The 13,728-nt window shown below is 47.3% G+C and overlaps 1 protein-coding gene across 1 annotated transcript; it reads right to left on the reverse strand.

Moving 5' to 3' along the window:
• Window positions 1–9,635: 9,635 nt before the first annotated feature.
• Window positions 9,636–12,391, reverse strand: LOC127327948 (histone deacetylase HDT2). Its single transcript, XM_051354776.2, has 9 exons — window positions 12,234–12,391; window positions 11,567–11,637; window positions 11,117–11,363; window positions 10,996–11,037; window positions 10,660–10,850; window positions 10,471–10,551; window positions 10,262–10,364; window positions 10,047–10,176; window positions 9,636–9,950 (listed from the first exon to the last, which is right to left on the reverse strand). The coding sequence occupies exons 1-9, from the start codon at window positions 12,244–12,246 to the stop codon at window positions 9,884–9,886; spliced, it is 945 nt and encodes a 314-aa protein (XP_051210736.1). The 5' UTR covers window positions 12,247–12,391; the 3' UTR covers window positions 9,636–9,883.
• Between the last annotated feature and the right edge of the window lie 1,337 nt (window positions 12,392–13,728).

A 13,728-nucleotide genomic window follows, 5' to 3' on the forward strand; every position in this document is an offset into this window, starting at 1 on the left:
TAGGTCGATTCTCTGACGAGCCAATTTCACCCTTAAACTGTAGGCAGACAGAGTCACAACTGGCCAGAGTTTCACCTGCAACGTCATCGGGAGATGAGGCTGGATGTCTTCAAGAATGCTCTTCACTTCCTCGGGGTCTTCAACCAATGTCTCAATTGAGGAGGAGAGCAGGGCCTTGAGACGCTGGAGTTGACCCTGGGTAGCGCTGGGTCCTGACTCTTCACTTGCCCTAGAGGTAGCTGGTTCGATGGATTCAGGGTCGAACGTTAGCAAGCTTGAGAGGTCATAACCCTGACAAACAATAAGAACAGCGTCAGTATGCAGCAAAAGAGAAGAGTAGAGCCAAGGGAAGGGAGTATACCTCTCCTAATACCAGAGGGACAGCCGATGATGAGGTGATCGGCTCTTGTGTTTTCATTGTGGGATTGGCCAAGTTGGCAACCTTGTCAGCTACACTTTTAGAGGTTGCTAGGTCCAGGGTGGCGGATGGCATCAGTACCTCCTCGACTTCCCCACTAGAGGTGTCATCAGTCTGCAAAGGAAGTGGTTAGCCAATGTGAGCAGCGATGGGTTAGCATGAAATATGAGCCGAGGAGAGTATGGAGGGTAATTACATTTGAAGCCTCTTGGTTTGATGAAGGGGCTTGCGGTTCCTTGCGAGCTCTCTTGATGCATCGGCTCTTTGTGCGTAGACCACCCTGCCCTGCTTTGATTGGAGCTTGGGAAGCAGCAGGTTCAGGAGCTGACCTTTTCTTGGAAGCCGACGATGGCAAGTCTGGCTGGCTCTTCGTGATGGTTTTCCCAGAGTTGCCCGAGCTCGAGTCCCTTCGACTGGACTGTGTCTCCTCGCTGGAGTTTTCTTCAGTAGAGGCCTGTAAAAGAAATACAAACATGTTGCAGAAGCCTAGAAGGATAGATGAAATCAGCCAAGGCATGGATCAGCTTACGTGCAAACTTTCTTGAGCTGGAGTAGGGTTTTGGCGCTTCAAGGTCTTCCTGGCAGCTACTTTCCTCACTGCCGTTCTCGCCTTGATTGAGTTTCGGGGGGCAGCTACCCTGGGAGATACTCTGCTCTTGGGAGCCGATTTTGGTGAAATCGGCTGGCTCTGCATCACAACCTTCTTCAAGGGAGGTGAGCTTTTGCAGAAAAGGACCACCGGAGCTGGTGGGAGGAATTTGAAGGGAGAGCCATCATCATATACCGGTTCTGGACCATCTTGTTGCTGCAAGGAGACAGAGCAAGGTTATAAAAATCATTATAAGCCACTGCAAGAAATTTGTGAGTGGTGGTACCTGTTCTGCAGGGATATCATATTCAGCATCAAGTTGTTTCAGCAACGGTCCCAGAGCTCTCCTGAATGCATGGGTCTTCCACATTGACCACCAGGTCTCGAAACCATCAGTTGATGAGGTGAAACAGAGGTTGTGAGGGACTGGAATGGCTAGAGCATCGAAGAAAGAGTAACACCTCTGGCCGGTGAGGACATCAGGCAACTCAGCTCTGCTCTCTGTTAAGTGGTGGAGGAAGAAGTGTGGAGACACCTGCCCAAGACCAAACTGCCGGGCTACTACGACCGGCTGATAAGACTCATAACCAGGTTTGATGATCCTGTTTGAGGTGCTCATGACAACTAGAAGGAAGCAGGGACGGATCATGATGGAATACAACTGCCGGGTGCTGGCGTCATCGGCAAAGCTGTCTAGCCTGAAGGAGACTGGATTTTCAAAATTTTCAAACTCCTTGTAAGGAAAGAAGAGAGGATTGTCCAGGCCTTGGAAGAAAATCCTGAACCACTCTGATGCTTCCTTAGGGATCAGTTTGCTGCCTGGAAGGCTATATAGAGCTTGGCCGTAGCTAGTGCATCAGATTTGCTTCCCATTAGCATTTGGGAAGGTGCAAGTGGCCAAAGGTGGAAAGTTTGGGATCTGGTTTTGGAAGTACAGCTGAGCCCATAGCTGAATAAACCACCAGGGGCCTCCTGTTTTGACTGTCTTTTGGGAGAACAGGTTGACAGACATCAGTTGAAGATATCGATAGACCTCTCCAAGGAATAGTTTGCCGATGCCAAGCTGAGTGCCTTTGGCAAGTTCATAGGCCAGGGAAAGGTAATTCTTGGTTGGGGCAAGTGAAGGGCCACAGAATATGAAGTGTTCCAACCAGAAGTTCAGGAAGGCCGTGTGTTCTTTCTCTGTTACAGGGCCCTTGGTTTTCATGTGGCGTCTAAGGTAGGCACCCCAGTTTGTACACTTTTTTTTGGAGGAGAGTGTGAAAGGAACCTTTGGCAGCATAAAAGCAGAGGGGCTTGGGGATGCAATGTTTAGACCAGTGATCATGGCCACATCTAGTAGGGTTGGTGTCATGGGGCCATGGCCAAACATGAAGCAATTCAAAGCATTGGCTATTCTTGTGGTTTCCCAGGTGGCTTGGTGAGTTTTGGATACTCTATTGTACCATGAAACCCAATCTTCAGGAGGATTAGGCCAGGCTCGTAAGCAGTCGGCCCAAGAAGTTAGATCTAAATTCTGGTTCACGAAGGGAATTCTATTGGCCTCGCATGAAATCAAATGGGAAGGACTCTCGGTAGAACGAGGGCCAAGACAGAGAGAATTTGGAAGAGAAGGATGCGGCAGCAGAATGTCTGATACCTAAAAATTAATGACGGAATGAGACATTAATTCAGATGTTTGCTGTTGATTCTAACACTATGCTCGGATGGCGAGGAGCGGTTGAGGATTACCTTCAGGCCAGAGACCGTAGCGCTGGCGTTGGATGATTCCGCCATTGGATTCGCTGCGGAGTTGAATCTGCGTGATTGAGATCTGGGATTCGCGTGGCCGTGAGTTGGATCTGTTCGAGCGGCGATTTGGGGATCTGAGTTTACTCTTTCAGACAAGGGTTGCAGGTTACCGTTTGAATAGGCAACTGATTTGGCCTTACTCTCGTTTTATGGTAAAGGCCGATGCGCTGCCATCGGCTCTTTGCGCGTTGACTTGCTTTGACAATCGGCAAAATTGATATAAAAGCAAAACCGACATGGAAACATTTTCTTCATTGATAAAGAGGGTTTTTTACAGAGAATAGCCGATTACTACTACTAGTCCTATGCTAGTAGTCCCTAATCTAAGGGCCGTCGCTGCCCTCGTCATCGCCGTCGTAGCTGCCGTCGGCGCTGCTGCCGGCGAGCTCCTCATCGCTGCTGCCGTAGCCCTCGGCAGGGGCTTCTTCCTCCTTCTTGTCGTCGTCGTCGTCATCATCATCCGACCCGGCGCGGAAGCGCTTCACCGGCGGGTACTCGTCGGAGGAGGTGTCGTCCTCCTCTTCCTCCTCCTCGTCGGAGGAGGTGAAGTCACCCCAGGAGAAGAGGTCATCCTCGCTCTCCGTCTCCAGTTCCCCGTCGACGAGGAACCGGAGGTCGTCCACCCCGTCGGTCAGGGGCAAATCATCATCTGACCCGACGACGGTTAGGGGTGCGCCATCTGGCACGAAGTCACAGTCCCAGTCCCTCTCGTCCCAATGCTCGGGAGCGCGTCTATTGTACGCCTCCATCTGGTCGTACTCCAGCATCGGCTCGCTCGAGGAAGAGGACAGGAAGGAGAGACCCGATGAGGCAGAGGAGGAGGAGGAAGACATGGTTGCCGAGGAGGGGGGTTTTTCCGATGGCTAGTGCGGAGCAAGAGGATGAAGAGGCGAACTGCTCGGTGCGGTTAAATAAAGGGGATATAGTGGAAATTTAATGCTGCGGCGGTTTCCGAGGAAGTGGTGCCAAAAAACTGTCAAATCGTGCAGAGAAGTTGAGAAGGCAAGGCATCATGATGAAAGGATACTGTGATGGTTCTGCTCTGCCACGATGTGACCCTACGAAGAAAAAAAAACCAGAGTGGTTTTGAAATTATCATTGCCAAAACCAGGGGGGCATGTGTTATCGCCAGATTTTAACCAAGTCCGGAGATGGGCCGTGATTAAATGGGCTTAGAGAATATGCACGTGAAATATTTCTGAATCGGCCTCATACGAGAATTTGGGCTAGACTGCCCGTGTATTTGTACATTATGGTAGATTTAGAATTAAGAGATAGAGTTTAGTTCGTACGAAGTTAGGTTTATTTCCCAAGTTAGAAAGTCTACGGACTATAAATATGTACTTAGGGTTATTGAGAAAGGAGGACGATCACGTTCACAGCAAACCAATCTAGGCGCATCGCCACCCCTTGTTTCGAGGGTTTCTTCCGGGTAAGCGCCATGCTGCCCAGATCGCATCTTACGATCTGAGCAGCATAAAGTTTATTCGTTGGTTTATGTGTTACTCGTACTGAAGCCTTGTTGATGGCGAGCAACGCCGTTATCATAGATATGTTAGGGTTAGCATCGATACTATCTTGATGTATTTGCTTAGCTATGCTACCCTTAGATATCTAGCTGCCTTTACACCTATCTTAGGTGTAAGGGCAGCATCTTGCTTAGTCTTTATTTAGTAGATTTGATCTGTTATGATCGTTCCTTGTTTCCCAAGGTTTAGTTTGATATCTGCATAGTAAGGCCTTGCAAACGGGTTGAATGATCCAGTAGTACGTGAGGTATGGTTTGCCGATCCTAGAAGAGTTGTTCCGGGAATCAACTCCATGTTGGTTTTTAGGCCTTTTCTAGGGCTAGCTTTCCGTTATCTTTCATATCTGCCAGGCTCAACTACGTGTAGGACGTTCCAGTTATGCGGTGAAAACCCTAGATCGTCGTAGATCGTTTTAACTTAATATTGATCAAGCAGGACCACCATGTTATCGTAGATCCAATACGAATCATGGGTGGATCGGCTCCTTGAGCCGATTCACAGGATAACCTGAGAGCCGATCGAGGCTCGTATTTAATGTTTATGTGTCTGCCATGCAGGAAATTAATCGAAGCAATCCATCACCTTCCTGACCAGGTATAGGTCAGGTGGCACGCCCTCGCACCAGCTAGGACGTGTGCCGGAGCATTGCGGGCCATCGCCCGAGGGACCAGGGCCCACCAGCAGTCCTGGGAGCCTCCCGGCTCTCCGTGTTGCCCGTCGCTGCTCGCCGGTGGGTTTTGGCAGGCAACAGTGTCACGTGGCAACTGAAAGTTGTGCACCGGTGGTTCTTCTCTCATGATCCGCGGGCCAAAGAACTTTGGACCCGGAGGACCCTCAGCCTCGATCATTTCGGAAAGATATACTCTGTCCAGCCTGTGCCTCGCATCCCGGTCTGGCAGGCACCTTTCTCCAACATGTTCTCCCAATGGGTTCCGGTAAACTCTTTCCATTCCGGAATCGGCTTCATCGTAACATTCTGGTACCGTGCCTTTTCCCTGTCGGTACCTTGGTGGAGGCATTTCCTCCTCGGCATAAGCTGCTCTTGCCGCTCGATAATTTTGCATGGTTTCTCTTCTATCGGCATAAGCGTTTCCGGCGTAGCCATTTCCAGCATAGCCACGACCTGCCCCTTGGCTTTTTCTACCGGCATCATGTTGCCCGGCTTGTTGTTTTCCGGCCAGAACTAGATCGTACACGGTCATCTGCTTTGCATTCGCATCATTTTCTCTCAGGATGGGGGACGATGCCTGCCCACAGGGGCGGAGCTCCCCTTTGGGCAAGGTATGGCACTTGCCCTACCTTGAATTTTGGCAAAAAAAATCGAGTATATATATGCATATGTGAATATAACATCAGTTTTGTATAGTTTTTGAGAGAAAACAAAGGAAAAAAGAGTAGGTGGGCCGGTAGGAGGAGATAAGCAACCGAACTAGGCTTCAGCTAGCTAGGCCGCGCCCGCACGTGGGGCAGTCCTGGCGTGATACGCCCGCGCTCGCTCTGATCGTGCGAAAAAACCAGCTATCCGTGATCATGAGTAGTTTTCGTATGTTCCTCGTTGACGCGAGTAATGCCAGACACGACTCACTGTTTCGCTGTGCCGCCAGCCGACGCCATGGCTGCTTCTCCCGACCTGACTCCCCCGGCCACGCGCCCCTAGTCCTGCAAATCACGTGGTGCCAGCGGCTAGACACCTCTCTTATTGTCTAGGTTTTCTGGAGACTGCGCAGCTGTTTTTGATTTTGTACTCGAGATTTGTGAAGAATTAAGATGGACAAGAAGGGGAAGAGCACTGCAGCTAAGGGGGAGGTACAATTTTTAAAGTTTTTTTAATTGGCTAAAGTTTAAAACTTCCAATTTGTGAATTGTGAGCTCGGTAACATGGACAACCTACTAATGTTCGAACTTAAAAGGCACATCATGTTTCCTACACTTTACCGCCTTATTAAGTTGGCAATACTTTTACCGGTGGAGACAGCAACAGTTGAAAGAACATTCTCAACTATGAAGATTATCAAGATAGAGTTGCGCAACAAGATGGTTGGCTTAATGATCTGATGGTGAGCTACATCGAGCGAGTGATTTTCAAAAGTCTTGATCTTGGTGAAATTTAAAAAGATTTTTTAAATGGAAGGTAGAGCTTTGCTATTGCCTGGAACTTCTAGATAGTATTAAAGCTTCATTATCGGTACGTTTGTAGGTTCTACTTATATTTGAATATGTTGCTCTACCATAGTACTAAGTGTATCTGTGCTTACCATTATATAAAATATTAATGTGTTGAGATAGTTTATTTTGTTGCATCATTTTTTTATGTTTAAACTTTTGCCCGACCTCAATTTTTTTCGTCCTCCGCCACTGCCTGCCCGTGTGACTTGCTTCTGGAATTTCTTGCCGAGCAAACCGATTTTGACGCTAGAGCCGCTTTGTTGATGCGAGCCAGCTCAGTGTTTTGTGCCTCAATCATATAAAGCAACTCTCTTACTCGATCTTGCTGTTTTGCCAGAGCCTCACCTGAAAGTGAGTCACACATCTCTACTGCAGCCCTAGCAGCTTTTATTGGTTTATCCGGACTGTTGTACTTAGGTTTTTCTACCAAGCTCAAAGATACCGATGCGCTCTTTCCGGAAAGAACTTCCCGGCGCAGATTCTGCTCTAGGTTGCGACCCTTAAGCCGGTTTCCCGCTACTCCAGCATGGTTCGCGCTAACAGAAGCAAAGCCACGGGCAGCGTTATACTCACGTAGTGTTAGGTTGAGCTCTTGCTGGGCCTTGACGATGTTTGTCGCGCCGGAGAGCAGCTTCTGCCGCTGCGCCTCCAGTTCAGCTTGAGCCGCGGCGGGGTCGATGTTCTGCGCGATGGGGGTAGCCAGCACGCTCATGGACGCTTGGAGAGGTGTCTCCGGTGGTGCGGTAGATGTTCCGGCGACGACCTCGTCGCGCTCGGTCGGCGGTTTTGTCGTGCGCGTGGACTTGGTCTTCCCAACATCTTCCACAACAGCTTCTTTGCCAGTGCCTCCTGCGCCAGCCATCAGCACCTCCATGCTGCCTGCGATGCGGTCGGTGCGCGGCCCACGAGCTGGTGACGACCTTGGCGGATCCGGTGCCACCAGCACCGGCGAGGGGTACTGGCGCTCCTTCATGGTGCCGAGGTAGACACGGTGGCTGCCGAACTCGATGACGCGGCCGTTCTGCAGGTAGCGGCCGCCGTTGGCGAAGCAACCCGCGTTATCGTCGATGAAGTCCAGCGAGCCGAGGCGGTAGACGAGGCCAGAGACCACGCGCTTGCCGGAGACGGTGAGAAGGCCCGCCCGGATATGAACTCCAGCAAGCGCAGCTGCTGGCCCCACGGTGGGCGCCAACTGTCGTCGTGGTGTAACAATAGATGTCATAGGATGGCTTAAGTTGGGGCCGAATGTGCGCTAGAGGATCCGGGTGAGGGTTTGGTTAACAGAGAAAAGGGTGGAAAGAAACCGGTATGTATTCCTTAACTTGGCTCTTGGCTAGAGGTAGAAGATGTACAGTACTCAATCTCTCAACAGGTAATCTCCTAATGGAACCTCCCATGCAGGGGTGTGCCCCTCTCCTTATATAGGGGAGAGGGTGGCTTACAAGGCAAGAAACCCTAATGTAATCTAGGATGAGCTAAGCTACTTTATAAAGCTACTTTGATCCAGCTGGCACCGGTTATGACTTTAAACAGGGAGTGGTGACCTCCGCCGGTATCTTTAACATCATCATCTTGCTTTGGCGTCAGGGCTTCGTTTAAAACTGATGTGCTTCGCTCATTTTTGTCCTCTAGTCTTTGAAGGAATCTTTGACCAAAGTGCCGACAGGCTACACTGACCCCTGATTCCGGTTTGCCGGTACCTTCACCTCTGATTCCGGTACCTTCACGTCTGATTCCGGTACCTTCTCACTTAGCCGCACAGCCTCTTAGAGCCAGTACTTTGGTATACCCCTTTGGGGATACCGGTTTGTATCAACTCCGGTTAGCTGAACTTAACTTTAGATTCCAGATCACTCTGTGATCCGGTTTACCATCACCAAAACATGGTGAACTTGCCATATTGTTGGCCTACCGGGGGCCATCCCCCAACACTTATAGCATTATTCTTTTTCTGGCAAACATATGTTGATATGCTATTTTGGATTAGACTCCGTCAACGCTCCGCTGATCACACTCCTATATTCAAATCTTGGCTCCGACCCTGCACCGAAGAGATTCCACTCTCAATCCCTTGTGCTCTCAAACATTCAAACCAGACTTGCCTCGCATACATACTAACATACATCCAGCCAGAACATGAGTGACTGTGTATCACGATCTTTCATGGTTTGACTCCAGCAGTGTTGTAAAAGGTGGTACGAAAATATGAACCTGCATCCGGTTTCAAGTACCCGCACACAACGCTCCGCCTCATGCAGAAATTAGCGCCCCTGGTGTGGGAACCTGTAATCGCCGGTGGCAAGACTCAGTTGGACGTTGGTCACCATTAAAGGACGCTAACAGTCCAAGATAATGCATCGGGCTGCTGGAGATGTACTATCCGATAGACCAGCATTCTCAATCCAGACAGCAGACAACTCAACAACCTACCATCAGGAGGATCCATTTTTATTCAACCATACAAAATAACCAGCACAACCACAAATCTGCAAGCGGTAAAATTGCCAAAAACGCAGAGGAACAACACCTAACAACTTTATTTGCATTGGCCAGAAATAAAAAAATCCGAGCGGAAAGCGCTATTTGCTCCCGAGCTCCAGTGCTCTCGCCGTATTAAAAAAAATAAAAACTACATTTTTTAGGTTTAAAAAAAATCTGAAATTATTTTTGTACATAGCTAATGTTGTCTCCCATAGGCATGTAAAATCTCGACAAGAATTTCTATGTATTCTGGGCTCCACAAAAATGACAAATATGATAAAATTTGGGGATTTGAAAACATACTTCTACAGATCTAGACATTTGTTATTTTTGTACAGCTCAGTCTACATGGTATTTGAATTTGATATTTTGCACGTTTGTGTGATAAATCATGGCCTACTTGCAGATATTTTTTCAATTTTTTTAAAACTCGAAAAAACATAATTATGAATTTTTTAAAACAGCAGGAGCACTGGAGCTCGGGAGCGCAAAATCCTCACTCAAATCCGAGGGTATAGTTTTCAAAATCATCTCATTTCACAGATCAACAAGTGGGTAATAATCGAGTGAAGATTCATCAGATATGCAAGTGCAAACCGCCAAATGCATTTCAAAAGCAGAACCCTGGAAGACAATCCAGAAAGTAGCATGAAACGCAACATGAGCATCATCCCCACAACTGACCTTGGATACATTAATAAATCCATTCAACCATTCAAAATAATCACCACCAACCACACACACACACACACACAATAATTCCGACGACAGCAGCATCCTAACAGCAGCATTGCTTGTTCCAGTTCATTTCACCACACAACTACTAAACAGTCTCTCGTGACGCTCACTCAACAGGGTGGGAGACAAAACAGGATAAGCCTAGCGGATACGAATGAACTATCCTCTCACTCACTTGGCAGCAGGCTTGTGCTTGGCGTTCGAGTGGGCTTGCAGGGCATTCTCGCTGTTGAAGGTCCTGAGAGCAACAGCACAAAGAGATTCATCATGTCAGGTCTGGAATCACGAGGTGACAAGCTTGGTGGTCCAAGAGCTTGAGCGTCCGAAAACTTACTTGGAGCAGGACTTGCAGGCGACAGACCCACCAGACTTGGGCGACTTCTCATTGGTGGCTGGCGTCTTGCCAGCCAGCTTCTTGGCCGGGTGCGGGGTGGCCACATGGACAGAAGCACCCTTCTTGTCCCCTGCAATGAAACCAAGAGCCTATATCACAATCAACAACATCACTGGACACAAATGGCCTGAAAACATGCTTTGCATTTTTCTCACCTGTCTTCTGGCCAGAGGGTGTTGCAATCTTGGCCTTCTTTTTATCAGAAGCGGGCGTCTTCAACACGGTTTCAGCTGCCCTCTTCTTCCCAGACTCTGGCTTCTGCACCCATAATATCACCAGCATCATGTTAGTGCACACTCGGGTAACAACATCACAGGAGGGAGATTTGCAAGAGGCAAGAAGAGTGCATCAAGGTGTAACAGACCTTTGGTGTTTCCTCATCCTCCTCATCGTCACTCTCATCTTCATCATCTGAAGAGCTGTCATCAGCCTCACTTGAATCATCCTAGCAAGCACCACCAGCATTATAGTGTCAGTCAAGTATGTAACTTAAAATCTATACTGGGACCATAATGACTTAATAAACTACCATGATGTGAGAAAATAAACTCACAGAATCATCAATGGGAATCAATGCTCCCTCAGAATCATCATCGCTGACATCATCACTCTCATCGTCATCACTCTCATCATCCTTCTTGCTCTTTCCGACAGCAGCCTTTACATCAGCCTTTGGCTTCACAGCGCCAGCAGACCCAGCAATCTTGACATGCTTTGGCTCCTTGTCCTTTGCTTCAGTTTTGCCTGGAAAAAATAGTATACAGTATGCATTGGCAAAGGTTTTCTCCTGGAATAAGTTACTTATGCATATGGTTTACCGAACAGAAGATACATGCAAAAGAAATGCCAACGACTAACAAAGATAAACAAGGGAGAGAAATCTGGATACCATTTGCCTTGGTGGCTGGAACAATCTTCTGTTCCTCTTCATCTGAAAAAATAGACAGCCTGTTAAGTCCTCTTCATCTGAATACAAGAGCTACTACAAGTACAGCAACAAATATAAATACCTTCAGACTCATCCTCGTCGTCAAAATCCATCTCATCTCCTTCAGCAGGCTGGAAGACCTTGTAGCCAGAGAAGAAGACGCTGGAGGACTTGGAGGTGTGCGAGAGCTCAAACTCCTTCTCAAAGACCAAATCAAACTGGATCTGTGGAAACTTGTCGTTCGATAGGGTCCCGATGGAGAGCTTCTGGTCATCGACCTTGACGAACATGGTCGCCTTGTCATCCTTCTTGACCTCACCGAGGGCACCCTGCCAAAGATAAACGAAACAGAGAGATAAATTTCAGTAACAAGTTACAAATAAGGAAGGACAATTAAATTACATGCACACCGCTTGTTAAAAGAGGAATTGAAAAAACAATGAGAGGACACAATTAACTAATCACATGTTGGTCACAGTAGGCGTTATTAAGGAGAAGAAACAAGGGATGGGCGTCGGGTTAGGAAGCAAACCTGGGAGAGATGTAGGAAGAAGTCATCTTCAGGTGAGACCTTGACTGACTGTCCAGGCTTGACCTCAAGACCTACAAGTACATCTAGAGATTTCAGCTTCCTTTCAAAGTAAAAAAAAAAGAAGGAATGGAACATGGACATGCTGATTTTACTAGACCAGAGATGAACACAGAAACCATGTCAAAAAAAAGATATTGCCACAGAAACTAACAATTCAACAAGAGCATATAACATACAAAAGAAGAAGAAAATGAACTGAGTGCTTGCACAAGAGGAACGTGTTTGGGCAGTAATGTCTATAGAGAATAGTATCACAGATAGTAGACAATTTAACATGAATGGTGATTGCACAAGAGGGAACAATTAACAAATTAGTAAAAATGATAGCATGGATATAATGAGCTGAATATACACAGCATATTGGTCGAAAATGAACGACATGGATATGTTTCGGCTTTGTTGGGGCAGCGTCTGCTACAGAGAAAAGGAGGGAAACTAGTCTAGCTACAAAATCAATGGCGGTTGCAGAGGACAAAATCGGTAAGGTTCCTAGCGCTAAGCAGTCGTCGTTCATGGCAGAGCTGCTGGGCGCATGTCGTTGCAGGCAAAACAGATCATATACAGCAGGAGCACGTAAATCGAGCACTGAGGTGTGAGCGAGCGTTACCCCAGAACTCCATCGGAACGGAGGTGCGGCGGCGGCGGCGGCGGCGGCGGCGGGGGGAGCTAGCGCCGCGCTGGTTGTAGCTAGGGTTTAATCCACACGGAGAGGTGGGGTTTTGGAGTGGTGCGGTGCCTTTTAACAGTCCGATGATGCGTGCGCCGCTCCATCATGGCCGTCCGTTCGTCCGTCCACGCCTAACCTAGAACCCTCGGGGCTCGCTCACTTGGGCTGCACATGGGCCGACGCGTGCAGTTACCGTGAGGGGTGTGGCCGAGCATCTGCACTCGGAGATTGCTCGGTGGCAAATCCTATACCGACCAGGTCGGGGTGACCAGGTCGGTGGCTATCAGCAACCGCACACTCCCATGGGGGAGATGGGCCTGCCCCATTTAGGCTTTTTTAATCCGCTTTTTTCTGAGAACCAACCTGAGCTTGGGTGGTTAGGAGGGTGGTTGTACCCCCAGCTTACCAGAGTTCAAACCCCAAGTTTGACATCTGTGTGTCTCATAAAGGCGGAATATTCATTCAGTGGGAGGCGACGTTCCCGTCGACAGCGAGTCGCCTGTGGTGACTTGTCAATTTCAAGATCTAATCCGCCGGCTCAGTCTTCCGGAGGTGCTCATAGGGGTAGGGGTGAGTGTATGCGCGTGTATGTGAGCATCTGCGCTTGTACTGTGTTTCTCAAAAAAAAATCAGCTTTTTCTGTTTCTCTATTGTTTTTTAGTTTCTTTTTATGTTTTCATTTTTACTTTTACCTTTATAATTTAATTTCGATTTTATGGACTATGAATATGTTTAGGTTTTTAAAATATTTGAATTTATTTTTTATATTCGAAAATTGTTCAAAATTTGAAATTTGTTCAAACTCGAAATCTGTTCAAACTCGAAATCTGTTCAAAATCGAAATTCGTTCAAATTTAGAAATTCGTTCAATTTCTTGGAATTTGTTTAAATTTCGAAATCTATTCAAAATCTGAAATTTGTTCACTTTTTTAAAAAAAATCAAAATTTTAAAAATGTTCACAATTTAAAATTACCTATATTTTGAAAACTGTTCAAATTTTGAATTTGTTCATATTTAAAAAATGTTCAATATTATTTTGAAGAATCCTCCAAAATTATATTTGTTTTCCAAAAAACGCTGAGATTTAAAATTGCAAAAACAAAACAAAACAAAGTAAAGAAGGTGTATGATACGTCCATTTTGCATCACTATTTTATATCATAATTTACTGTTATTCACTAATATATTTCATATTTAGAGATGATACTATATTATTTCACCTATTTTGAATGGTTTTCATGATTATTGGAGAATTACTCACCGGAGTCAGAATTCTGTTGGAAAAAACACCGTCGGGATACAAAATTTCTGAAGATCAACAATTGACGGAAAATATACCGAAGCTCCAATTTTTCCAGATGACGGAGCCAACCAAAAGGGGAGGCCGAGGAGGGCCGCCATGGGCCCTCCCCGTAGGCCGGCGCGGCCACCAAG

Source organism: Lolium perenne, chromosome 1, assembly GCF_019359855.2.
Source record: "Lolium perenne isolate Kyuss_39 chromosome 1, Kyuss_2.0, whole genome shotgun sequence".
Classification (NCBI taxonomy): Eukaryota; Viridiplantae; Streptophyta; class Magnoliopsida; order Poales; family Poaceae; genus Lolium; species Lolium perenne.